At 54.4% G+C, this 25,934-nt stretch overlaps 9 protein-coding genes across 9 annotated transcripts; 4 read left to right on the forward strand and 5 right to left on the reverse strand.

The window, feature by feature from the left end:
- Positions 1-1,419: 1,419 nt before the first annotated feature.
- On the forward strand, positions 1,420-4,694 carry CKM354_000530800 (uncharacterized protein; the record flags this gene model as incomplete). The annotated part of the gene is made up of 2 exons (XM_044800580.1): positions 1,420-1,763; positions 1,823-4,694. The coding sequence occupies 2 exons, from the start codon at positions 1,420-1,422 to the stop codon at positions 4,692-4,694; spliced, it is 3,216 nt and encodes a 1,071-aa protein (XP_044656515.1).
- Positions 4,695-5,931: 1,237 nt separating this feature from the next.
- On the reverse strand, positions 5,932-8,180 carry CKM354_000530900 (uncharacterized protein; the record flags this gene model as incomplete). Its single annotated transcript, XM_044800581.1, has 4 exons — positions 5,932-7,078; positions 7,128-7,372; positions 7,483-7,530; positions 7,638-8,180. 4 exons carry the CDS (start codon positions 8,178-8,180, stop codon positions 5,932-5,934), a joined length of 1,983 nt encoding a protein of 660 aa, XP_044656516.1.
- A 1,724-nt stretch (positions 8,181-9,904) lies between these two features.
- CKM354_000531000 (uncharacterized protein) lies at positions 9,905-11,008 on the reverse strand (the record flags this gene model as incomplete). The annotated part of the gene is made up of 1 exon (XM_044800582.1): positions 9,905-11,008. One exon carries the CDS (start codon positions 11,006-11,008, stop codon positions 9,905-9,907), a length of 1,104 nt encoding a protein of 367 aa, XP_044656517.1.
- Positions 11,009-12,021: 1,013 nt separating this feature from the next.
- Positions 12,022-14,227, reverse strand: CKM354_000531100 (uncharacterized protein; the record flags this gene model as incomplete). The annotated part of the gene is made up of 2 exons (XM_044800583.1): positions 12,022-14,094; positions 14,153-14,227. 2 exons carry the CDS (start codon positions 14,225-14,227, stop codon positions 12,022-12,024), a joined length of 2,148 nt encoding a protein of 715 aa, XP_044656518.1.
- A 365-nt stretch (positions 14,228-14,592) lies between these two features.
- CKM354_000531200 (uncharacterized protein) lies at positions 14,593-16,842 on the reverse strand (the record flags this gene model as incomplete). The annotated part of the gene is made up of 1 exon (XM_044800584.1): positions 14,593-16,842. One exon carries the CDS (start codon positions 16,840-16,842, stop codon positions 14,593-14,595), a length of 2,250 nt encoding a protein of 749 aa, XP_044656519.1.
- A 255-nt stretch (positions 16,843-17,097) lies between these two features.
- On the reverse strand, positions 17,098-19,015 carry CKM354_000531300 (uncharacterized protein; the record flags this gene model as incomplete). Its single annotated transcript, XM_044800585.1, has 4 exons — positions 17,098-17,164; positions 17,220-17,274; positions 17,349-17,450; positions 17,497-19,015. 4 exons carry the CDS (start codon positions 19,013-19,015, stop codon positions 17,098-17,100), a joined length of 1,743 nt encoding a protein of 580 aa, XP_044656520.1.
- Positions 19,016-19,178: 163 nt separating this feature from the next.
- On the forward strand, positions 19,179-21,104 carry CKM354_000531400 (uncharacterized protein; the record flags this gene model as incomplete). The annotated part of the gene is made up of 2 exons (XM_044800586.1): positions 19,179-19,363; positions 19,424-21,104. 2 exons carry the CDS (start codon positions 19,179-19,181, stop codon positions 21,102-21,104), a joined length of 1,866 nt encoding a protein of 621 aa, XP_044656521.1.
- Positions 21,105-21,433: 329 nt separating this feature from the next.
- On the forward strand, positions 21,434-23,709 carry CKM354_000531500 (uncharacterized protein; the record flags this gene model as incomplete). The annotated part of the gene is made up of 5 exons (XM_044800587.1): positions 21,434-21,997; positions 22,120-22,714; positions 22,763-22,911; positions 22,968-23,030; positions 23,086-23,709. 5 exons carry the CDS (start codon positions 21,434-21,436, stop codon positions 23,707-23,709), a joined length of 1,995 nt encoding a protein of 664 aa, XP_044656522.1.
- A 595-nt stretch (positions 23,710-24,304) lies between these two features.
- On the forward strand, positions 24,305-25,213 carry CKM354_000531600 (uncharacterized protein; the record flags this gene model as incomplete). The annotated part of the gene is made up of 2 exons (XM_044800588.1): positions 24,305-24,319; positions 24,440-25,213. The coding sequence occupies 2 exons, from the start codon at positions 24,305-24,307 to the stop codon at positions 25,211-25,213; spliced, it is 789 nt and encodes a 262-aa protein (XP_044656523.1).
- Between the last annotated feature and the right edge of the window lie 721 nt (positions 25,214-25,934).

Consider the following 25,934-nt stretch of genomic DNA (forward strand, 5'->3'; position numbering starts at 1 on the left):
TGCGCTCCAGGCAATAGGATCCATCAGGCCGATCTTGAAAGTACGCCGGTTTGCCTTACGATATACTGTAACAAGCGATCTATCCCAGGCACTGTTAGTGAAGCATGTAAGGATCACATGCGAACAGTCAACAGCCCTTCCAAAAGCATTGTATTATTTATCATCGCCGCTCGTAGATAGTCGATGGCTGCAGATGTGAGTGCCAAGTGGTCGCTGTGATCGAGCTCGCCGCCGCCTGTGTGAACTCAACCTGCAAGAAGTGAGCTCTGCACCATTATCGCTCTGACATTGTTGCTCAGCCCGAACGCTGCCAACCATATCGCTGTCACCACTGTTATCATCATCGACATCTGCGAAGCCATGTTCGAACACCAGTGCTTTCCAGACCGATCCCCGTTCGTCCGCGTTTACCGTGTCCCCGTAGGTCCAACTCAGCCATTCGAGCCAATCTTGGACGGACGGATAGCAAAGGCGGAGGAGATCTGGGAGAGTCTCGCCGACTTGATGGTCTTGGTGGTGGGGCTTTACTGGGGCATTGCGTTCCTCTTCTGCCTCCTTCGGTTGCTTCCTGGACGTTGGAACTGGCTGTGAAGGGTAAGCAACATATCTCCTTCCTTTCATTAGAGTGTCATCGAATCTGGAAGACATCGATCGCTGCCATGAGACATTCGGGAGGACATCCACGGGCTCTGGTGCCCCGTATGGAAACAGCGCACAGCAGGCTGCAGTTGACTACCTCGCAGCTCGACGAGGCTCCAAAACAACCATGGGCAATTGCGCCAGTCCACTTGAATATCGCCAATGGTGATGATATTCGATACCAGCAGAGAGTGGAGAACGCGAAAATAAATTCTGCATGAGGTCGACGATAGCATAGCCTTCTCGGCTACGGCACGGGCATGTGTTGCGGTCTCCTGCATGTCGCGTCTCGCCTACTTCATCTCATCAATCACTCTGCGCAGGCGACCTGATGGTCGCGATTGATGACTTGTCACGCTGCCCAAGATGAAGTGCCTTCATTGAGAAGATGGAGAGGGGAGGAAGAGTGGTGCGTTGCTGACGTTAAGTTCCACAGACCGCATCCGCACCATTCCCAAAACAGAGAAGGATTTGGGTTGGTCGAGAGGAAAGGACCGCCTTGGCAAGGCTCGCATCCCGACCTTGTCAATTGGACGACCAGGGCCTCAGTCTTTTGCCTCTTTTTTGGTTGTCAGACGACGTTGCGGAGCGATGGACCATTCGTTCGCCGCTGTCGTCTCGTCACCGCGGCGGCGGAGAACGGAGGGGGCGGACTTGTGGTCATTGAAACGGACGGGCAGCCACAATTCTTCCACCTCATCCGACATCCTGGTGGCAGGACCATCGCAACAAACGCCATCACGTCCGACGCACCAGCGACAGGACTCGACGCCCGTCCGCATGTCGCGCTCCAACACGTCGACGCTCACCCGAGCGTACACGCAGTACGGGCACCTGACGATTCGCTTTGCACCGCGCGCCGCGAGGGACCGCCTGCGTGCCATTTTGCAATCAAAGCCCAACCCAGACTTCCACAGCTTCGACGACGACAGCGACAATCGATCCGAGCGTCCCCGGCGCGACGCTCGCGATGATGTCGAAGGCCCCAACGAACGCGGCACGTATTCGAAAGAGTACACGCTCAAGCACCCCGAGACCAAGTGGGTCCATCGTGGCCAAGGTCGATACCTACCGGCATCAGAAATCAAAACCGAGACTGTTGCATCGTCGCCGCGACCGACGAGGTACGCTGTGTTGATTTTACCGCTAGACGATCACTTCGTGACTGACACCCTCACTTCAGGTATCTACCAGAGCGGGCGACGACATCGTCAGCGCATAGCTCTGGTGCAGCGATGGAGGAAATGTACGACAGTCTCTGGCAGCACTTCGATGAGTTTCGACGCAAGCAAAACCCAATGGCGCGTCCTGGCTGGAGCCCGCAACTTCGAGGATCGTACAACAGCATCATGGCCCTGCTCAGATCGACTCCACGATACAATTGGTCGAGAGCTATCGAAGACATTGAGAACCCTGAGCACCGGGAAATCGTCCACCAATGGGCCGGTGCGATGGAACGTAAACATCCACTGCCAAATGCGACCGATGCTGAGAACGCTCGACCGAGCAGACTCGCCGCCCGGCAAGCCAAGGCCGTTGGTTACTCTAACATCGACCAGCGTCGTAGCTCGCGCCTCGTCGACACTATAGTTAACACATATGATGACGACGAGAGCGATGACGATGTAGAGATTGAAGTGGAAGATGACGATGACCACGACGTCGAAGAGGCTGAAGAGAGCGAGCCAGAGCACGATCCCGAACAGACTTACAGCAGAGATTATGTCGACGCGCATCCACACGAATCATTTTATCACACTGGTGCTGGGAGATACAGACGCGGATCCCGAGCAACGATTCTGAGCAAGCAGTCAACTCGGCGTGGCTCAAGCACTTCCCATGTCATCAAATACAGCAGCAGCGAAGCCTCGCACGATATTGGTGGCGACATTGCTGTGAAGAAAGAGGATCTTCACAAGCATGCAGGCCGAATCTTTCATCACAGAGGGAACCAATTCTATCGACCAGGCGTCAGTCCACATGGTATCAAAGGCACCAAGCTTGTACTCGCGAATGGCGAATTGCTTGGACTCCATGATCTTAACAAGAAAGACGCGGAAGACTTGCTTGCAAAGGCCAGCAAGAAGAATTTCGGTTTAGCAGATCCGCGAACAGCATCGGGAGTGGGCCAAAATCGCAGCACTGGACGTCGCAAGAGCAGCACTTACAGTGCAGCTGAGCCCGCCGCCGCCTCTGCCTCATCAGGGCGCAGGTCCAGCAAAGCGGAGAATCACATGAATGGCGACAGCCACGAGCTTTCCCTTTCGCGGACCACCAGCCGCAGATACAGCTCCAAGTCAAATCTGGACGTAAAGGATGCGTTTGTACGTGAGAACAAACTGAAGCCGACGCGATCAAAGAGCGACCCAGACATGCTTCTCGACAAAGAGTATGTCGATGCTCATCCCGATGAGATATTTCATCATCGCGGACAAGGTAAATGGGCGCGTGGACTGCCGCCTCCAGGGTCTTCTAACAAAATGGCCGTTCGAGGTCCAGGTGCTCGGGAGATGTTCGACGCCATGCAGCGCGGAGAAGAGCTTGACGAGAACGGCAGACCGCCACCGCCCATCACCGCTCTGCTCCGCAAGGAAGAAGGACCAGACCTGTATCCGCAGTATCAGTGGCATTATCGAGGGGGCGGTAAGCACTGCAGGCTGACCAAAGAAGAGGCAGAGGCATATGAAGCCAGTTTGCGACCAGCGAAGAGACAGCGCATTTCTACTGGATTCCGCGGCCGTGGCGAAGGCCCGGAAGCACAGTTGCAACGTGAGAGCCTTGCAGCTCAGCAGGGGGCGGGCAAAGGCAAAGCGAACGTTCCAATGCGCCGACCTGGCCGACTTTCGCGCAATGCCTTGCAGTACGGTCTTCACTCGAAAGCGTCTTCCAACTCCGAATCGAAAGCACCAACGCCCAAGCCACCTCCACTTGCACCCGAGGAAGACCGCCTGACTGAAGACGACCTTCCCAGCCTGTACAAGGACGAGTGGTCGGACATTGACGAGCAAGATCCGGATGACGAAGCTGCACATATCATGCGATCCAGATTCCGACCCATCGTCGGCGCAGAGCCGTTTGTGGCGGCACTGACCAAACACGATCCTGCAGTGCGCTCACTTGACTCGCTCAAAGCTCTTGCCGCCAACGCACAAATGGCGCTCATGTCGCTTCAGGACGAGTATCTCGAGCTCGACAAGGTGGTGGCACGCCATCCGATGAACGGCAAGAAAGAGCGCAAGCCAGTTCACGGTGGCCGCGACCCAGTATCACATGCCATCTGGGAAGACAAGAAAGAAGCAGCACTTTACGATTACGCCTTCGACGCTCGCAAAGTGGGCTACCAGGACCCAGACGCACAGCGCATTGTTCGTGACGCTGAAGGCCGCGAGCTTCGCAGACGTCGCAACCGCATCGATCCTCACACTACACAAGTCAACTACGGCGATGGCGAGATGACGACTCGTCGCACAATCAAACCCGTCTCCCGCTTCGACGGTGTTGTCGTGACTATGCCGCGCAAGCGCTCCCGCCTCAACGTTGCTGAAACCACCGAGACCGACAACTCCGTCGGCAAAGCCGGCAGCATGACCCCCGAGCGCTTCTCAACCTCTGGCTGGAACGGTGACCCCAACGACTACGTCCCACCAACGCGTGGCCGCTGGGCTGGTCACGTTCCCAAGCGTATCCAAGAACTCCGCGGCGCGAGCCTCTCACGCCGCAGCGAGAGCGGATCCCCACAACCTTCCCCAGCAGCGAGCAGCAGCGGAGGCGTTCGTAAAGGGCGACCGCCTGGCAGCAAGAATCGCGAAGAGCGCAAGGACAAGGGAATCAAGAAGGGTCCGAGGAAGAAGAAAATTGATCCAGTTACGGGTGAATTGGTGCCAGCTGGCAGCGGCGCTACTACTCCTGTGGGCGAGAGTCGCAAACAGGAGAACACGGACTTCAAAGCTTCCAGTGCTTCTCAGCCCGCTGGAGTTCCTTCTGGCAGTGCTGCTGCTTCGGCCCCAAGCACACGGCCGGAGAACCCAATGTCTCTGAACGCCATCATTGGCTAGCTACGAAGCAATCCAGTAGCAAGCAAATGGTCTTTTTGTCTAATAGCATAAGCGAGCATGGGAAACTCCCACAGCAAAATGTGGAGGAAAAGGGGATTGTCGATGTGGCTGGGCGTTTGTTCATGCATTTGCTTATATCTGTATTTTTATACTCCTCAGCATCTGATCTGACCTAGGCGGTCATTGTTCACAGATACTGAGAAGGAGAATGAAAATGATAAAATTCTTTCTCTCTACTATCAGCTATATAACTAAGGCGTTCTGTACAAAAGATGAGCATCTCATCCCTTCCTCAGTGGTGATCTTTTGCGAGATGCAGGTGCCAACACAGCAACAAAAGCGCACATTATGATGTTTCTGTCTTGTGGTCGAGAACAGAATAGACATGTCCCAAGTTCCTCTGGACATGGCCACGCACTGCAGACGACTCATGTGCAAGTGAGTTAAACTATTATTGATGCTCTATTCTGAGAACGGAATGAAAAATGAGACTTCGAATCCCTATGCACGATCTCTGCCAGATGGAACAAGCGTACAAAAGGCATTCGAAGCAGGAAGATTAAAACAAAAGGGGATCTTGTATCTTCAGCCATAGCCGAAAGTGTGAAGTATCAGCGCATTCATCTAAAACGTTCAAGACCTGTCCGAGTCCTTGCACGCGAAGCACACAGAGCGAACAAACGAAGGCCGCATGAGAGTAGGAAATTCGAAATTCAGATCACGAGAAAAGTGAAAGAGTTTTGAGGACGATCGAAATTTCGGAGGAAAAGATATCTTCTCCTTCTCTCAAAGCTACCTCTCTGTCCATCTAGCTACCTGCCTTCCTCGAAGGCCTAGTCCTCCTTCTCATGCAAGTTCAAGAAGTGACAGAGGATCTTGAAAAGAAGAAAGCATTGCTGACTTAATTCTCTCCCTCGTAAATATCTGTCGTCTCAACACCAGTCCAGCGGACGTGTACTGTCCGTCATCCATTCATCTCGCATCAAAAAAAACGTGAACGCCGTCCATCATGCCGTCGATTGGTGAGATGAAGTGATGATCTCTGCCGGAGAGCCCACCAACCCGATCTAGAAGGAGAGCGCAGAAAGGAGAAGTACCGCGCTCTGATTTGTCTTTCAACAAAAAACGAAGAAAATCAAACAGGAGCAACTGGTCGACAAGGACGGAATTCTTGTCATCGTCATTACCACTAACGAATCCGTGCTAGTAAAAATCGCAAGAACAATGTCGTGTGCAATTATTGCACGACTTCAGTTTGTCTGAGACTGCTCGGCTCAGGCTTCTTGCGTCGGCCCAGCAGAGTCGCATTGTCCAAACTGAGCTCGAATGCGCCAGCCTTATTTCGTACTTGGCGCTTGGCGGCAGCAGCGACTTCCGGCGAGTGTTGACCATAGCCGCGTGCCTGACTTGATTTGGGGGCAGCGGCTTGACGAGCCTGCGCAGCAGCTGATAAGCTCGTGTTACGCATTTGCTTCTCCACACCACCCACATCAGGGGCGCCCGACTTGGGCACCTTCGCCGGCGGATGCTGCGAACTCGAGTACGGCTCCGAGACTCCCTCATATTCGTCGTCGTCGGCGTATTCTTCGTCCAGTGCATTGAGTGAGTTGCCGCCGCGGAAGCCTTGCTTGAAGTTCTTTCTTCGCTTGCCCTCTTCTTCTTGTCGGTGTACGGAATAGCCAACGTCGAAGACTTCGCGAAGGTTGACAGCGCCAGGAGATCGGAAATCCATGCGGCGACCACCAGGAGTTTCGTCAAGGTACGTAAAATCAGGCTTGAGCGGTGACCCTTTCTCTCCGGCAGACTGTTGCCCTTGTCGGACGTGCAGTGGTGTTGCCAGTGGTGGGGCATCTGCAGCAGCGTATGTTGGCTCGTTGACTGCACCTCGAATCCAAGGGTGGTCGAGGAATTGATTGATGTCGTATCGCTTCTCCGGGTCGACGGTGAGCAAGTGCGAGACGAGATCCTGGGCAGACTTTGAGATGTCATCCCACCATGGAGACAAAAAGGTGTATTGTCCTCGTGCAACCTTCTCGGTGAGGACTTGAATGCTCTCATCGTAGAACGGTGGGAAGCCACAGAGAAGGGTGTATAACACACACCCCAGTGCCCACATGTCGACACTCTTGGAGTATCGTTCATCCTTGACGATTTCGGGCGCGGTGTAGCCGACAGTTCCGCATGGCGTCATCGTCTGGCTGTCCCAGATGACCTTGGAGAGGCCGAAATCTGCAATCTTGACCACACCGATGCCGCCAGCGCCCTGTCCGGGGATGAACTCGCCCTCATCAGCCTTGTCCTCGTCTTCGGGACCCTTTGGCTTGGGGTTCTTGGTAGGAATGAACGGTATGGGATAGAAAAGAAGGTTCTCCGGTTTGATATCGCTGCTCGGATTAGCGTTTGTTCGTTCAGTATGCAGCAATTGAGACCTACCGATGCACGACACCGGCCTCTTCGTGCAAGTACTGTAATGACTTCGCCACCTGGTAGATGACGTGTCGCGACAGGTCTTCGCTGAAGTAGGTCAGGCGAACGATTTGATGGAACAGCTCGCCGCCCGGACATAGTTCCAGCACAATGTAGTAATATTGTCGAGATTCGGAGAAATCGATCAGCTTGATAATGTTGGGGTGGTCGAGCTGGCGCATGATCTGAACTTCTTTGAGGATGTTGGCTCTCTGGAGGAAGGCATGACGTCAGCAGTAACCCTTGTGCAGGTATGTCGTGTGTGGATGCAAAGTCGGCAGTAGTGTCAACAAAGCGTGCAGACGAAAGAGATGATGCGCACCTCGACGCCCTTGGGAGCCTTCTTCTCATAGTCCGGATGCAAAACTCCCTATTGGGCACACGTGTTGGCACAACAAGCGCGTGACGCAAGATTGACATGGTCGAAGAAGCAAGGAGAAGCAGCAGCAGCAGTAGCAGCAATTGCAGTTAGCATACCTGTGTGGAGTTCATCTCGAACTTGCGGACGACCTTGATGGCGACCTGATCGTAGACGTTCTGTGTGTCCCGTGCGCGGTACACGTTGCTGAAGGCGCCGTCGCCCATCTTTTCGAGCAGCTGCCAGCGGTCCAAGCCGGGATATCTGGGCATCTTGCCCTTACTTTCCCGCTCCTCGGCGACGATCCGCTCCAGCACTTGCGGGTCGTAGTCCTTTTGCTTTTGTTGTTGTTTTTGCTGTTGGTCTGCGGCTTGACCGGCGGCATGCCCAGCTCTCGCGGCGACGTTGCGGTTGTCGACAGCGGCGGCGGAGAAGTCGCCCTGGGGTGCGTTCGCCTGCAAGGGCTTGTGCTCGTAGACGTTCGGATCGCTGTAGCCTACATTCTGGTGTGCTTGTTGTACGGTGGTGCCGCCGGGACCGAAGCGCTGCTGCTGGGCGTGGATATTCGAGACGTGGGTGGTGGCCTGATCTTGCGGCGAGCGGCCGTCTCGCGCCTGTTTGCCATGGCGGATGAAGTTTTTGAGGTTCTGTATCGTCGACATGGTCAGAATGTCGGGCGTGCTGGGTCGGCACGAGGGTGAGAAGGAGTCCTTCCTTCACGGGAACGGCAGTGCGAAGGGAGGCGCTCGGCGAGGGTAGGAGAGGTGATGATAGAGAAGAGTAGATGGCGAGAGTGCTCTCGAACAAGAGGCGCCTGCGGGATGCTCGGCGCAACGTGTGTCGGGAGAGGATTTGGGGGTGCAGTGCAGTGCAGCAGCGAAAGTGCAATGGGATGTGCGTGCCGCGGCGGCGATCGGGGTATGGTGTGAGGTATGTAGTGCGGTGCAGTGGTGACAGAGTGCGAGTGAGGTGGAATCCAGAATGACGCGGGACGTTCACGCCCAGTGGCATGACGTAGGCGCGGGCCCGCCAAAGCGAGGCAGGCAGAGTGGACGGGCAGCAGCGCGCAGAGTGATGTGAGAGCACAAAGAGCGCGGTGCCTCGAATGTCATCACCGTGGCGATGGCTGTGCGACGTGCATGATGCGCTGCTGATGAGACGGCCGACTGACCTCGATTCTCTTGCCCAACATGGCCGCGAGATGGATAACAACGTCGTTCTGCTGCCACTAGCGAGCGTGCGATCTTGTTCTGCTGGACAGCACCCTCGTCGTCCGACCGGCTCCACGCGACCAGGATGGCGATCCCGGGGCTGGGCGAGATGTGGTATGGTATGGGAGGAATGAGCGAGCGTTGATGTGGTATAGACAATAAGATGGTAATGGTCTCTGCGGGCTCCGCGAGGGCAGAGGTGAGAGACAACACGCAGTTCCCTCCGCCGCCCCAAGCCATGCCATGCCACTTTTCTTCGCCCTCATCATGGACCAGTCACGGCGCGCGGAAGCAGTGAGCACCACGGCCAGCCGTCTGCCGCGTGGCCAGGATTCGAGGCCGGCAGAGCCGTTGCTCGCTGGCCCAGACTGCACACACACCGCACACCACACGCCGCACGCAAACAGCAAAAGAGCGTCGCTATACCGCACTCTGCGCGCCCATAGCATGCGGCGACGTCCAGGGCGATCGACAGGCTGCACGCGCCGATGAAACACGCGCGCGCCACCTCTGACATTATCCACGAGCATGACGTCGATCTCTGCCCAGTGCAGTGCGTGAGTGCAGCAGCAGTGGGGAGCAGGCGACGTCGACCATGGCAGAGTGAAGGTGCGGTCTTGCAGAACAAATCATACGCGAGCAGCGTTGCTCGTAAGACGCGATGCAGCCCGACCCACTGCTCCCCCATCTTCTGCACTGACGGCATCATTGGTATTGAGCCTCACGCAGATGCGCTCCTTCCTTGCGTCGACCCTGCGTCACCGCGCGCGCAAGTGACGACTGGCGGGCGCCACCAAGCGACTTCTTCCTCACCTCCTTGACACGAGCCACGCTTCGGTTGTCGGAATCGATACGCCATCGACCACTCTTTGTCCTCGCCTGCATTACGTCCGATCGTGCATACCGACTTCATAGACATGGGGATGAAGGCATGTTCCATGTCACCATGCTCCTCGGACGACTTCACAGCACACAGTCAGGCAAAAATCGAGATGGGAGAACACACCTCTCGAGACCGGCTACATTTCTTCACACCTGCTCGCGAGCGAATCATACAAAGACGGAAAGATACTTGTCATGCACGCGCGCGTCCTCTGCATGATGTGCAACCCATGGTCGACCCACCACTCCTGCTCCTGCACTCTTGGCAACCCCCGGCCATTGGTCTGCCATACTCACCAACCCTCCAGCACGACCACAAGTTTCGTCGCGCTGACACCATTCGACATCAGATCGCACGCCTCCTGCATCTTCTCCAGCCCCTCTCCAACAACCTGCGGCTCTGGCTTGCACTTCAGCAAGCCCGCTTCCAATGCTGGCGTCAGCCACTCCTCGAAGACTGCACGTCCGATATGGGACACGGGGCGCTTGCTCCATCCCAACATCGCCGCCAATTCGGATTCCTGCACAAATGCTGTTGGTCCTCTGCAGAAGGCCAGCTTGACGCCAGAAGGCAGCTCCGGCAGTGGAAATACCGGCATATCTGGCGGCACCACCGTTCCTACCGCGCGAGACTGCTCATCGTGACCAAGCTTGTCCGCGAGCCGCACCACCGTCTCCAGCACATCGAGCGTCATGATCGCGCTGAAAATGCCGCCGAATGTCTTGCCGCTGCTCTTGACTGCTTCCACGATTTCTTCCTCGACGCCCTCCTGCTTGTGATCAAACACCCTTGTCGCTCCAAGCTCTTCGCAATAAGTCGCGTTCTTCGCCCCTGCAGTAGCACACACCTCATATCCCGCAGCAACCAGCAATTGGATTCCACAACTTCCCACTGACGAACTACCACCCCAAACCACGATCACTTGCCCATTGGGTTTCGCTTCCAGGCTCGGCAACTGAAGCCTCATTCCTTCCTCATGGAACAGACTAACAGCCGCAGTCGAAAGCCCCGCAGGGAGCACACTCGCTTGAGCATAGCTGACATGCTCAGGTATCTTCGCCACCAACTCCACCGCAGCAGCACAATACTGTTGAAAAGCCCCCTTCTCTACACAAGCCAAGACACGATCGCCTTTTCGAATGTTCCTGCTAGCATCAACTTCGTCTCCGACCTCGACCACTTCGCCCGCCAGATCGCAGCCGATGACGACCGGATACTTGTCCCAGAGCAGTCCCAGGTTCTGAATACCTGCGTCGGCAGGGTTGATCGCCATGGCGTGGACTTTGATCAGGACTTCGCCGGGCTTGAGCGTCGGAACATCAGCAGGACCGATCTGAAATGGTTTGGCTTGCTTGGTAGGGAGCCAGGCTGCTGTGTTTTGCAATTGAGAAGACATCTCGCGATCGAATGCAGCTTCTTTCTGGTGTGAAGTGTAGCAAAGCAAAAGGTAGGTGAACGATGTGTTCGTCCGCTATCCAGTTCAATGTAACGGATTTGAGTGAGTTGAGATTCAACGTCCCTGGTGTGATGTCCACCTTCTTATATGCATTCTATCCAGCTCTACTACGCTCGACCTATTTCTCCGCTCCGTTAACCCCGACAACAATCTCCAATCCTTCAATCTCTCTCTTTACACAGCATGAAGCCACCAGCAAGCTGAGCAATACGAGAGCGGGTTAGCGCCGTTTCTGAAATCCTGCAGGAACGACCCTTTGGCTCCGGGGTATCTCCGGGTCAAGGCTTCTTCCACGACTTAGATGTACATGTCGGCAAAGGGTCGAAAGAATCGCGTTGTGTCTCGATTGTATTATACCTTTTTGAGTTCGAGGCATTTGCAAAGCAAACTGGAATGAGCTGAGATATCAAGAGATGTTGTTCACGCGTGCCTCTTGAGACAGCATACATATATTCGTCAAAAGCAAGTGGACGTGAAGTCTGCTGCACTTTGCGTGTTATTATTATTGAGTTGAGTTTTCTGGACGCTTCTTTCTTGCTTTGTATGGCTTGACAGGTGGGAGTGGTCGTGATAGAGATATGAACTATGTGAAAAGGTCTGGGAGTGGAGTCTGGCCTGCTGCATTGCTCCCGCAGCGGCGAGTTTGCCGATGTGGAAGACTCGTAAATGGTTGGTTCCTCTGGTCATTTGACTTTCCGCGCATGGAGGATCGATCGATTGCGATCTGCTTCGGTACAAAGAAGACACATTTGCTTCTGGAACATGGTTCTTTGGCTGTTCGACGGAGTGGGTTGGTTTATACCTGAGTTGGCTGAAGAAAACCGTGGCTCGGACATGGGAACTCTTTGCAGCGTTCCGGTTTGAGGTCAAAGGGAAGGGCAGCTCCTCCGTATCTCTCGAGATTGTGTGAGTGGAATGTCTTGTTGTGGTGGCAAAGCAGTTCCCGAAGTCCTTCACATCCACTGCATGTCATCCGCCCGAATCTCATCCATGTCCTGTAATACAGCCTCCCAATCAAGCCAAGACGTATCATTAGGCAGTGAAGCTTGCATTTCCGGCGGGAAGTCAAATGCTGCAGTATCCATTGGAACAGGAAACGAAGGGTCAGGGGGCATGTAATCCAGCGCCCCAGAAGTCGACGATATCGGTACCATTGCGGGTGCAGCTGCCGAGAAATTCGAGCCAGGATCGAATTTCTGAACAGTCGCTGATAGAGATTGTTCCATCGCTGCAAGACTAGATTTTTGCGGCTGCTGGAGCTCCACGCCATCGCGAAAAGCAGCTGCCTTGATGCGTAACTTCTCCAAAGGTTTCCAGAGGCTGCCGTCTTTGGTGTCAGCGACATCTGGAGCATAGCGCGCCATGCTCTTGTCGATCAGCGCCCAAGCCTCGTTCGCCTGTTCGGTGCCTCGAATCGAACATAGTCCGGCGAGAGTCACTGCAAGAGCTTGCCAAGGTACCCACGGCATACGTCGCCAGCGCCCAGACATATTGGTCCACAGCTCATCACTGTGCCGGAGAATATTGAGTGCCAAGTCCATAACCCAGGGACTGTCGACTCGAGGTGGGATACTGTTTGGATTGTGTTGCATGGGTCGGACGGCACGCAAAATCATGGAATGGCAAGCCGCGGATCCGGTGTCTAATATCATTTGTTGCTCAGGGATAGCAGGATCGCAATGGCGCAGCATCCTTTCGTGTACTTTCTTCTGAAATGAGTAGGCGAGTTCGAGACGCTGCTGCCAGCTTGGTCCGGATGTAGCATCTTCCATGGCGGACATTCTCAGACTCAGTGCAGAGCCCTCCATGGCCATGAGCGGGAGGGACATTTCCGTAAGCTCATTTTGTCGAGGTGAAAGTGTTGTGCTGCCAGGACCGAAGTCGGAATCGTTGACGTGAGCTGGGAGCAGTCGCGTGAAACTATCCGGGTGAATAGCAGATTCTGAGCCGCGGTCGATTGATGCGTAGCAGTCTAGGAAGACGATATTGTACCACAGTCGACGACGCAGCTCGCCGAGGTATATCGATTCTCCGGGCAGTTCTCGGTGTATGCTCATCGCGCGGGCGATTCGAACCAGCAGTCCAACCAGTGACCACGCTCTCCTGCTGGCATCGACGACTCGTATCGATTGTGTGTACAAGACCAAGGCTTGCAGTGTTGCAATCTCTGTCGTGTTGAGAGGGTCTGTTTGGTAAAGAGCTATGTCGACCATACGACGGTATTCCGTGACAAGCTGCTCCTGGGGCTTGCCAAAGTCTTTTTCCGACTCCTCATTGGTGAGGGCATTCGCCGCTGCGAAGAAGACCGAAGCTCGCAGAGCGCGATTGCAGGGAGCATCCGGTGCTCTGCCAAGGTAGTTCTCTCCATGCTCGATTAAGGCCTTCAGTGTGGGTACATGGAATAGCTTGTACAGTATTTCCACATGAGTCAGGAAAGCAGACAAGAGCTTCTGCCCATCCGCATGTGAAGGTTCTGTCACCACTCCGGGCATAACGTAGATAGCTCCCGGGGGACAGAGAATCAGTTCATGCTGTGTGCTTGCGCCAGTCGCAGGATCGTAAGCGTAGGGCCCCGAGGGAGGCACTGATTCGGGCGTCTGGCCATCGTCGCTACGAGTGTCCTCTTCAAAGACCTCTGCAAGCGCCTTCACCTCCGACGTGAGCGAGGACCAGAAGTTACCAGCGACATACTTGCTCGTGTCCGGCGAAGCAGCATCTCTCGGGCTACCAGGACTAGCCGTACCACCACCTGGCGTGAAAGCTGGAGGTGTCGGGAAGGACGAGGTGCGCTCCTGATGGCCCAAGCCGACAGCTCTCGCAGTTTCGGGATTTGGCAATTTCCCGTCGTCGTCCGCAAAGCTCTCTACCAGCTTTTCCAGCTTCGCGATCCGGCTTCGTAGTTCTGCATCTACCGCTCTACTGCCGGTCTTGGCACGAGGTTTTCGGGTAGAGATGTGACACTGTATACCCGCCTTCTCACACTGGCCGCATGGGTATGTTCTATCGCACTTGACCTTTTTACGTTGCTGTGAATGGATATTAGAGGAGAGGCGAGTGATCATCAACGAAGATTAGTGAACGTACGCATTCGCGACAGGCGAGATGTAATCCGTTCGCCGACTTGCTGGCGGCATTGCCCGGTGAGTCGTGCTCCCTCATGGCGTGCTGGGCATCCCTTCGATAGTTCAAACGTCCACTGGGCGAAGTCTAGGGGCGATCGGCCTAGTCTCGACCTGACTCGGTATTGCGCATAGAGGTACGGTACATGTATGACTGCGACAGCTTCGATGTGACGATGCCAGGACAAGGTTCAGTGGTCTTGGCGTTGGATCGCGAACCAGCGTCATGGATCTAGACCGTGCCGCATTCTCAATAGAGACTACGTTGTGAAACAGACAAGAGAAAGGTATACATCGTCACTAGCCTGTGGAGCGGCGTATAGAAGAACTTCGATCACAAGACAAATTGCATGCCTATCCTAGGGAGCAAAAGTGGAGCTTCCAACACAACGAAGCTACCTACCATCACTTTCCTGTTCGAATATAGCTGCTCGCCGACAACACTACGCCTCCTGCGAACAATGTGACACCAGCAAATATTTTCGCCTTGAAGAACTCGTTGCTCAAAGCTGGCGAGGTTGTACTCGGATGCAGTTGGATCAGAGCACCAGCAACTGGACTTCCAACAAGTGCTGCCAGACTAATGGAAGTCATCAAGACAACTACGCTAAGATTCGAGAGTCGGTCAGAGCTCCAGCGTGGAGAGCCTTGGGCCGGCCCAGTGTCGGTGATTCCATAGGAGTCTTGCCCCAAAGCACATAGTTTTGCCAGGCAATGGATCCATATCGCAGGACTGAACAAGCCGTAGAGCGTAGACAGGATGGCCAGATCGCCGAAAGAAGAGTGTGCGGAAATGTCGAGCCATGCGAGGACTACGACACCGGCAAGAACGGAGCAGATCCCACCCACTTTGGAATCTCTGAAACCATGACAGATAGCCAGGCTTGTAAGGGAGCATCCGAAGACAGCCGTTGCGCACATGAGAGCAAGCAGATGAGCGCCTTGGTTGCTTTCCAAGTCCCCTGCTGTCGCTGCAAACACCGGCATGTACGTTGGCAAAATTTGCAAGCCGAGGAAAACGAGGATGATACCAAATGCTGCAAGTGCTTGTGGCGCAGAATATTGGTTTCTAGCGTGTAGTACAGGCTGCTGCTGAGGCTCTTCCGGATGTCGCTTCCAACATAGCATGATGACTGGAGGCAGTAGAGCTATTGTAACCACTCCAGCGAGAACACGCGTAGCCGTGGCGAAAGTATATCGCACCAGTAACTCATTGATGACAAGTGTGTAGAGGATGCCTCCCAGATGGCCAGCAGCGAAAGCTAGAGCCAGGATCATTATTGCAGATCGAGCCATGAAGTCGGACATAACAGTAGCAAATGCAGCTTGCAGTGCCAGAGCCATGCCGAGGCCGGTCAGAACTCCTTGCATGAGCCAGATTGACAACAAGGACGTGCACCACGAAGTGCAAAGGGTACCCAGTATGACCAGCAGTGCACCGAGCATACCAACTCTTCGAACATATTTCTTGTAGGGCGTGACGGTGCTCGTCAGCGCGTATATACCGATCATCAGAGCCAGCTGAGTACTTCCCACGAAGCTAATGCTTGTCTGACTGCTGGCGGGGTAATGCATTGTGTAGTACGACTGGAAGACACCGAAGGAATGGTGCAGGCCGAGACAAGAGAACCAGATCGTGGTACTAGCCAGAAGGCCGAGCCGTGTAGGTTGGCTATACGCCTCGTCTGTGGGCTCTGTGGGCTGATCTGGCTTTGATTCTGCACGTTGGTGCAAGTCAACCTCGTGGAAGGGGCGTGCGTTTGCCAGGTAAGGGCTGCGCTCGACTCGATGATAGACATCCTTTCGCGTGCTCATCGCTGGTGTCCAGTAGGGCTGATTCCAGCCGAGTGTCTGGTGTGGACTACGCTTCTGACGCGACACCGGCGCCAAGCGTTTGTCTAGCGACGCATTCGCAGACGGCGAGTATGGTGACGGAGGCCACTTGAGCGGTGGTGAGAAAGCATTCGGCGACTCACGTCTAGTCGCATATTGGCTCCACGCTCGCTCTTTCCTGCTGTCCGCCAAATGTGCTGCACTTGGTCTCGCGGGTTCCCGTAGCACGCTACCCTCGTCACTATCATTACTGCTGAGTCGCAACGCAGTCTTGACATGCATGCCGAAGCTGCTGTGCTTCACTGCTCGACTTGGTTGCTCTTCCGCCTGATCTCGAAACGATGCAATGTCGTCGGGGTTGTGAGAAGCCACATTAGCGTACGGAACTGCTGCTGTGCGCATCTGTAGAGCTACCGGCACTTCCGCTTCTTCCCTTTGCAGCTCGTTCTGTGTCGAGTAGTGGGAGCTGGCACGAAATGTCGCTGCTTGGGCCTCGCTGTGAGATCGACCAGGGTCAGGCAGGTGGTGAGACCATGGATCTTCGTCTTCACTGTCGCCGTCAACATCTTCTCCAGCCGGATCGTATCTTTCCCTGCTGCTACTCGAAGCCCCAGTTAGACTTGAAAGTCTTCTGCCTTCCAGGCACTTCAACGCTTCTGCTCGGGACCGACGCTTGGTGGAAGCTCCAGCGGAGGCCGTGGCCACTGCTGATCCCATAGAGGATGTTCGACTGGGTCGCACGACCGGCTCAGAGCCGGATGGGTTCTTTTGCAGCCACGATGGCAATGCGCCAAACCACCCATATACTCCCTCTGCTCTCATACTGCCTTCAAAGGTTGACTAGGTCGATTCCAAGGAATATTGTCGAAGTTGAACGATGCGCAGCCACGGAGCTTGATTACGCCGACAACCGCTGTGAGGAGTTACCTGGACCTTGGAGCCCCAGCGGTGTTGGATATAACACGGCACTCAGCACGTGCCGAGGTCATATCAATGGTACTCCCTTGTGCAACTCATCTCGTGCGACCGTGCTCATGCTGAAACCGAATGTTTGCTCCGCCGCAGATGACTGTGCCATCAATACATAGCTGTGTAAGTACTGGCATCGCACAGCGGCTGCAGATCCGGGTTTAGAGCTCGCATACTTCCAAATTGTCAATCGATTTAGACGTCACATCTCGAGAAAGGCTGTAACTCACCTCCTGATGCTCGCAGAACGGTACTCTGTGGCCTCGATGATTCTCATGTACTCGCCTACAGTGCGAATGCTCATGCTCAGGAAGACGCAAGATTTTGCCAGACGGTAGTGATTGCAGAGATATACTGACCAGCAACACGCCACCTTTGGTCGATGACCATCAAGATTTCTTTGACCTCTTGCAAGCGCGCACTGCACTGCAAATCACTTGACTCTCGCACGTACCAAGCATCTACTGGCCGTTAGTAAAGCACAAAAGTAGCAGTGCTAATACTCACAATTCGCTGCAGCTTGGTACAGAGGATCAATGGCCAACGGACTCAGGCCACCCCAGCCTCCTCTGCGTTCCGCAAAAGCGCGCAGTCTCCGAGCGTGATTCATCGCCTCGGGTGTGATCTCGCGCAAACCCTCAACACTCTCCTTCTGCATCATCAGTTGAGCTTCCGTAGTGTCTACTGTATTTTCCTTGGTGCAGCTGTTTGCGTCGTAAAGTGTCAGTAGTGCAGAATAGCATATGGCGAGCGCAGTGCAAAGAGTGGGACCCTGGTTGGGATCATCGTCCGCTGCCTCTTGAACCAATGCAGCAGTCAGAGCTCGCATTGTTCGATGGAGCTGGAGTGCCTCTTCAAAGCGATACGTATTCGGCAATGCTTTGTCATTGAGATGTCGAACAATTTTGCCCAAAAGATGCGCAGCCTGGCAGGTTCTTGCAAATGGAGCTGCCTGCACAGACGGCGAGGCAGAGAGAGCAAGCGGTGCTGCGACCACCAACTGGCCTCGGTCCCAATTGTCGTCATCGGTGGGTAGATGGGCATCGAGGCTGGGGTCGTACGTAGCAAATGGCGTCTTTCGATGTCCAATGCCACTGAAACGATCCAAAATGACGACGGCCCACCACACTCGTCGTTTCTCCTCCTGCGCAGTCCAGGTATGGAACCGAGGCAGCATTTGGGGAGCGTCACGTTGATGCAAGCCCATTGCGTGTCCGAGTCGAGCAGCATGTCCTATGGAGAGGTAGCAAGCAGGATAGATGGCGTGACCGAGCTCGTAGAGCGAGATCAAGAGCAATGCTTGCATGACGTGCATGCTGTACCCATTCTGTGATTCGATGTAGGTGAGAAAGGCCTTGACGTCTGCATAGAGCTGCGTCTGCGGAGGCGCGCCTTCTGGCAATTCGCTGCAGATCAACTTCATCGCCAGGAAGAGCAAGGCAAGGTCGGCGCCCGGCTCGGTCGCAGGATTGGCGAGATGTTGATACAGTCTGATCTTGCATATTATGGGGAAATAGGTGTGTACAGTCACAAAGTAGGCCTCGATCATGGCTCGAAGCTGGGCAGAGTCGCCGAGGGCGTGCAACGCGCCAGGAGGCACCTTGACCAACGGCGGATGGACGTGCAAGCGTTCATACTCGAACATGTCGGAATCGAGGAAGAACAGCGAGGGGAAGGTGACCGGCTGATCTGGAGCGGGTGAAACGGAAGCCAGCAGATGAAGAGCATTTTCCTCGCCGTTGATGGTGGACGACGGGCCACGGCTGCCATGCGAGGCCGTCGCGCTGTGGTTGTTGCTGCTGGCCGTGGCCGTGCGGGTCAACAGCGCCTCCAGGTCGGCCACTTTCTGCTGGAGCGCTGCGAAGTCGTCGGCCGACGGGGGCGGGGCGTGCTCCGCAATGCTGTAGTCGCATGTCCGGCCGATACGGATGCAGAGGGTGCACTGCGGGAGCCGCTTGTCGCATTTGCGCTTTTGCTTGCGACACGAACTGCAGGCCTGAGGCGCCACCGGTGTGGAGTTCTCCATCTCGTGCTTGCTGCCGTTGACGCTGGACGGAGCAGCGTGAAGGGTGAGGCCAGGACTTTGGAGCCACTCGACGGACCTCGACACGGGGCAGCAATGTCACACCGCCCACCTGTCGCCCACCGTACCGCAGCAGCGAGCACACGCGCCGGGACAGAAGTGCGCAATGGACCACGCCAGCTCCACTGATGTCGAGCCGGCCAAGCGACGCGTCGGCCGCCCGCCCAAGTACGACTGGGCCGACAAGAAGGACATTTGCTGGAAGCTGTACGTCGACGAACACAAGAGCGCCTCGGAGATTCAAAAGTACTTCTCGCAGCACTTCGACATCGCCATCAGCGACCTGCCATGGTATCATTGCCCTCTCACATGTTCACCTCGCACCTGACAGCTCACTGATTACCTGCGCAGTCGCAAAGGCTTCTTGCGTCAGTTCGCAGCATGGGGCTTTCCCAGTCACACTCGCAAGCTCACAGATGAAGAAGCCGCGGCGGCCTCGAGCCGCATTCAGGAGCTGTGGAATCAGAACATGAACCAAAAAGACATTAAGAGTACCATCGCCGCTGAGGGCTTCCAAATCAAAGACTATGACTTCACCAAAATCTGGAAGAAACTCGGTCTCCGTCTGCGCAACGAGTCTGGCTACAAGCCTCCGGATGTGGAAAAGAAGAGGAAACGCACGCGTAGCACTGATGCAGAAGACGACGCTCTCGTCCATGCCGGCCCGCAGGTGCAGGTGGAACATTCCCTTGCTCCTTCCGATACTGCATCCAACGCGCGAGACGACTCTCCCATCGCGGCACCTCTGAATCCCGAACAAGAAGCCCTGCGGCAACAGCGAATTCTCGAGATCCAGCTGGAAAGTGATCAGAAGCTTGCCACCAACAAGCGCCGCCGACGGATCAGAGGCTTTGGCCATCTCCCACCGGACGCCCCAGGACTGTCACCTCGATACAATTCCGAGACTAGTCTGGATGAATGCAAAGCTATCCTGCATCTTGGTAATGAGATGTACCAGACCGTCCGCAAAGACTTTCAGACGATTTGTGAAAATCTGAATATCATCAAGAAGACCAAGTGTGCTGACGGCGTCTGGGACGAGGCAAAAAGCACCCTCATCCGGGAGAATATGCATCTCAGTGCGATGATGCATCCTCTTCAACCAGACCAAGAGCGAAAGAGCATCGCTTTGGACTGTCTTTGCCAGGACGTGACCAAGAGAATGCGCGTTGCAGACAAACAGATCACTGTGGCCGAGGCCAACAACATCATCGGCATCAACCCAACTGAGAGCAAGGCGATTCGCCGCTCGTTGTACGAAATTCTGGCTGCAGATCACTTCGAATCACGCCTCTTGAGTGGTGAAGACCACTTTCAGGAGCTTCGTCAGCAGTGGCTCAACGCTAATGATGGTCGTCTGCAGCATGCGATTGACTCCCAAGATCCTCGCAAAGTGAAAGCTGTGGAGCTACTAAGCAGAGATGCAATGAAGCGCTTCCGCGAAGACCGGAACAAGCGTGGCGAGCGACAAGTTGTGCAGCGCAACGCAAGGTATGGTCCTGGGCCAGGTCCTGCATGGGCAGCTACAGCACCACGTTCTAAGGCTGGAGCTGAAGCAAGAGCACTGCGTGAAGCCCAGCTACCAGTGCCAAAGCCCGGGCCACGAGGCAACCAGTCGACCCAGTTTCTGCCTCAGCACGATGGAGCTAGCACGCTGGCGCAGCCTGTCGAGCCTCTGAATCTAGATCCCGCTCTGTCAGCGCCAGGGCCGTTCGTGATAGAGCACCCACCTCAACCAATACCTGCCTGGTTCCGCCTATCGCCAAATTCGAGGCTCGCCACGAATCATCCGAAGCTATGGCATGGCAAAGTGCCTGCGGCGACGATGAAGGACCTACATGCAGCTGCAACCAGCAAGGCTGGCGTGGCTGTAGTCACGAGAATAAGTGGCGTTGTGAAAAATTCGGATGGCACTGAGGATAGCTGGCAGATCGACCTTGATGACGAGCTTGAGGTATACCTAGAAGCTGCGGGTGAAAAGCCAACTTTCATGGTCGTACTGGATGACGGTCGTGCTGTTGGTCGCTCATGAAGAGGGCTTCACCTCTCACACTTGTGAGCGATGACGATGACGACCAGACTCACTGGTTAGGTCTATGGAGTCACATGCGCTTACAAGCCCTACAAGATAAGCGTCTTGGAGCCCGGGAATAATGTTCTTGATCTTCCAGGCGTAGTTGGCGAACAACCATCTCGCGTGGTTTGCGTGACGAGAACAAAGAAAATACGCTAACCAAGTCCGGAGACAATCCAATGTGAAATGCATCGTAAATTTGACACAAAGAACGAGTTCCTGAACATGATCCCCTCAGAATCACGCCAACACAGTCCCTGACTGACACACCAGGTCTACCTCGCACCATGGCGAAAAGGAAACACAGTTCTGAAGAATCTTCTAGGCCGTCCAAAAAGACGCGCAACTCCGCGGATAGGGAGCAACAAGCAGACGGGGATGAAGATAATCTTCTTGTCAAGAAGGCTCGCAATCCGAAGAGCAGAAAGTCAACAGCGCAACAACAAGCAGACAGGAAAGAGTCCAAGGAAGCTGGCAGGCCGTTGGAGGAGTCGCGTCCAACAGCATCCGAGGAGGTAGAGCTGAAAGAGAACCCAAACGCGGAAGACGGCAGACCGTTGGAGGGATCACGTCTATCACCATCCGAGGAAGAAGAGCTGGAAGACGATTCAAACGCTGGAAATGGCAGGCCGTTGGAGGACTCCCGACCAACAGCATCTGAGGAAGAAGGACTAGAACAAAATTCGCATGCTGAAGATGATCTGCATACTGACGGCGTTGAACCGGAAGCGCTTTCAGAGGCAGATCGACAGCGACAGGCTGAGGAGAGGAGAAAAGCCCAAGGTCGACTTGACACGCGCTGGTCGGGTTCTTGGACGTTGGGAGCCGGTGTTTATGGTGCTGCAGAACTTGTAAGTCTAGTCGCTCATGCACAGCCTTGTTCATTTTCTCTGCTCGTAGCAGGCCACTTGTAGTCGTCCGTCCAAACGAGGCCCGGCTGAGACGCAAGCTTACCTAAAATGACCTACTCTAGTGGCTGAAACAGGACACCGACGGAAACATCTGCGACCGGCTGGTCATCAAGAATACCATTCCTCACTACGCAACATGGGTTGACCCCAGCCTATGGACTCGTGGGTACAGTGGCGATCAGATTGGAAGCGTCCCAACCGAGGTACAGGCTATGTACAGACTTCGCGGCAAGATTGGGTCAGAGAATATCGTCAAGATTCGGAACTGGAGGATCAACAGAACCGCACGGACGTACAGAATCATGATGGAATATTGCCCTTACAGCGACCTCTGGGATTTGTGTTTGACAGGGTCCTATAGGACAGTCGGGGCGTGGGGACGGCACGTGTTGCCAACCATCGACCTGACTGCACCTGAGAGTGAGGCACTTACAAGAGCGATCGTTGCCCAGCAGGCGGCCGATGAGCGAGCAGGATTTACTGCGAGTTTCAAGCAAATGCGCTCTGCCAATCCTCCCATTGTCCCAGAGCCATTCGTTTGGTCCCTGCTGGAGACTCTAGCTACAGCAGGAATACTTATGGAACGAGGTGAGCTGGAAAGCAAGGGGATAGTGCCATGGTTCCAGATCATCCATCGCGATCTCAAGCCAGGAAATTGTGAGTAAGGCGAAGGTTCGACATTCCATCATTGCTGACGTGATTTAGTGTTCGTTAGTCCTCCATCAAAGGAGCGCTACCGTGGATATCCTCAAGTCAAAGTCGGTGACTTCGGAGCCGCGCTGTTGATGTTACCAGATGACCTAAGAAATGCCGCGGACATAGACATATACGGAACACCAGGTTACATGGCTCCAGTAAGTCATCGCCTCGACCCCCTGCACATGCAAAATGAATAGCTGACTCGATCTAGGAGCAAATGAAATATCGATCGAACGATGATGACGAATTGATCAAAATGAGTTCCGCGACTGATGTATTGCGTCTTGAGACCATCCAACCTGTCTGAAGCTAAGCTGACAAGAAATCAGGTCTATGGCGTCGGAGCTGTTCTCTGGGAAGTGCTGACTGGCCTGCCTTTACCGGTGCCAAAGGACGCAGAGACGGGCAAGTCACTCGAGGTCGAACCCCTAAACCCCGAGTGGGTGCGTAAAATGACATTCGAACCTCCGGCACTCGATGCCACTTCCAAGTCGTTTTACAGCCAAGAATTACGCGACCTCATCTACGCCATGTTGCGACACAATGCCGCAGCACGGCCTTCGTTCGGACGTATCCTCAAGAAGTGTCTCAAATTTGCTAATAGTCCTGTAAATCCTGCGCGAGGACTTCGAGATGCTCCTGCGAACGATGCGAGATATCAGGGGAGGTTCCGTCTTGTGCTCCCTGCTGTGTATTCGGACGTGTATACTATTGGGATGTCGATTGATAAGGTGGACTTGGAAGAATACACTGGCGATAAAGATGAATGGCCGCCTTCATTGCCTGTCAGCGAAGCGGGCGATAGTGACGCATCCGACGATTTGGGAGGCGATCCTGGAGCAGAATTGGAAGATGGTGAGCCTCGAGCACAATTGGAAGACGACGACGACGACGAAGATGACGACAGCGATTCTAGACGCGATGAGGATAGCGACGGAGGTTTGCCATATTGATGCGACGGCGTAGAGGCGAAATGCAAGTGCATTTTAAGCAGGAACTTTCTACGACTAGAAGCAACATACTGAGACCTCTACAATTGCAAAATTCCAGGCGAGTAAAATGGTGCCGCACTCTTGACACTGGATTCATCATTGTCCTGTACAATGGCAAGCAAACAATCGGAAAGACAAGACATGCAAAGACTTTGCCTTGATGTCTCAACCATATTGCGACAGACGCACTCGATTGATCTACTTATAAACGGCGCAGAGGAAAGACAATAGATGATGAATGGTATAAGAGAAGTTCTTGGAATCAGGCGGGAATTTGAAGCGAGCTTCACTTCCTTCACATGCGCATTGGCAACGGTTTGTCGCACCTTGTCGCGCCGCACACTGTCTTCAAAATCCAAACCTCTCGGCTTGACTTTTCCACTCCAGACGTTTTCTGGGCACGCACTGTCACCTTCCCGAGCATTACTTCATAACTCAACTCTCATCGACGGCCGTACATCGAACTCGAATTGGTATTTCGTGAACAGCGACTAAACATAACAGAAGACCGAACAGACTCACTCAACCGACATTGCCTCTTCCGCCTCTACACAAGATGGCTCGCACCAACGTGAGTCTCCTTCAGATAACTTGTGCTTCAAGGCCCCGTCACGCGACAAGGGCACCGGTGGCCCCTGATACACGTGCCAGAGTTCTGCTTAGTGAATGATGCTGACATATGATCCAACAGGCTACTCTCACTGACTCAACAAGTGCTGAGCTCCTCAGTCTCCTTGCAAGCGGCGAGCAAGGGCTCTACGACCGCTGCGGACAGCGCTACGTCCTTGAGCAGCTGGTCGCGTGGCTCCAGCACATCCTCAACGACCAAGAAGTAGAGAAGGGGGCTTGGGTGAGAGAGATCTCGACTGCTGTTCGTGCCTTAAAAAGCGCACTTTTGATCGTCGACCGCACCGCTCAGGTCATTGTAGCCGCTATCGAGAACGCTCCTTGGAGCATGGAAGGAGGAGAGTGGATCGCCTCAGTAAATGCCATCACCTTCGCCATGAAACGCGTTGCGAAAATCATCGAGCGAGACTTGGCACAAGCCGAGAACGACGGCATCGACATCACTCTCTACCGCGATCCAGCCGACTACACTCACGAGTCCAGCGACGAAGGCAGTGATGAGCCATACGAAGACAACGGAAACACGCATGCCATCAAGAAGAAATCCGGCGGCAGGAAGTTTGGCTCTAAGCTGAACGGAGGCGCACGCAAGTGGACAAGAGACGAGATCCTGCACATGCTCCGCACAGTTCGCGACAATATCGACATGACCTGGGACGAGAGAGTTCAAGTACATAATGAGACGTATGTCGTGCCGCAAGGAGTTCAGCAGAGAGGTCCACGCACGAAAGAGGGCATCAGGCAGCGGCTTGACGATATGATACGGTTGACGGAAAAGGGGCTGAAGGCGAGGATTGCGGCAAAGATTAAGCAAATTGAGGCTGGAGCCAGTTTCTGAGGTGAAAGTCGACCATGTGATGAGAACGAACCTGGCATGTGAGCATTGTTGTGCCGTTGAGAACCGAGTTTATGCCCTGCGTGCCTGCGAATGGAGCATCAGGCAGCAGTCCATCACTTACTCAGCTTCCTCACAGCGACAAGTCTCTCCGTCTCCATGCACCTATTTACGCCGCGGCGTACAGACTAGCGCTCCAACGAGAAGATTTGAGTGGAGCGGAGATACTTAGATGACTGTTCACCTGCGTAAATATTCAGCAAATGTGAATATCCTATCATGTTGCTGCTTCTCCTCGTAGCAGGACCCGCAGTGTTGCACGAATGCTACAAGTCAATTGGAAAAGTTCATTACATGTACGCTTCAAATCGCCCTTGAATGGTGATATAAGAATCACAGCAAACCTTTACTGAAGGAGCTCCATTCCAAGGCGACACTCGTCACAGTTATTGTAAGTTTGTGTATGGCAGTCGGACTTCCTCATACATGTTTCCCATTTTCTTTTTTCAAAGGGAGCCTGGATAGAGCAGGGCGTCTGGGTATATCTTTGTATGGGCACGCGTGCTTCGTGATGCCGCATCACAATAAATGGCACATCGAAATAGCTAGACAAGTGATCGAAGGGCCCCAGTCTATTGGACTTTTGAGCATTACTGCATGACGTGGAGCAGTTGGTCTCAGATGTTTCGTGATGCCTGACGCTGGAGACATTGCGTCTACCGTC

The sequence above is a fragment of the Cercospora kikuchii genome (genome assembly GCF_019650295.1).
Source record: "Cercospora kikuchii DNA, contig_00003, whole genome shotgun sequence".
NCBI lineage: Eukaryota > Fungi > Ascomycota > Dothideomycetes > Mycosphaerellales > Mycosphaerellaceae > Cercospora > Cercospora kikuchii.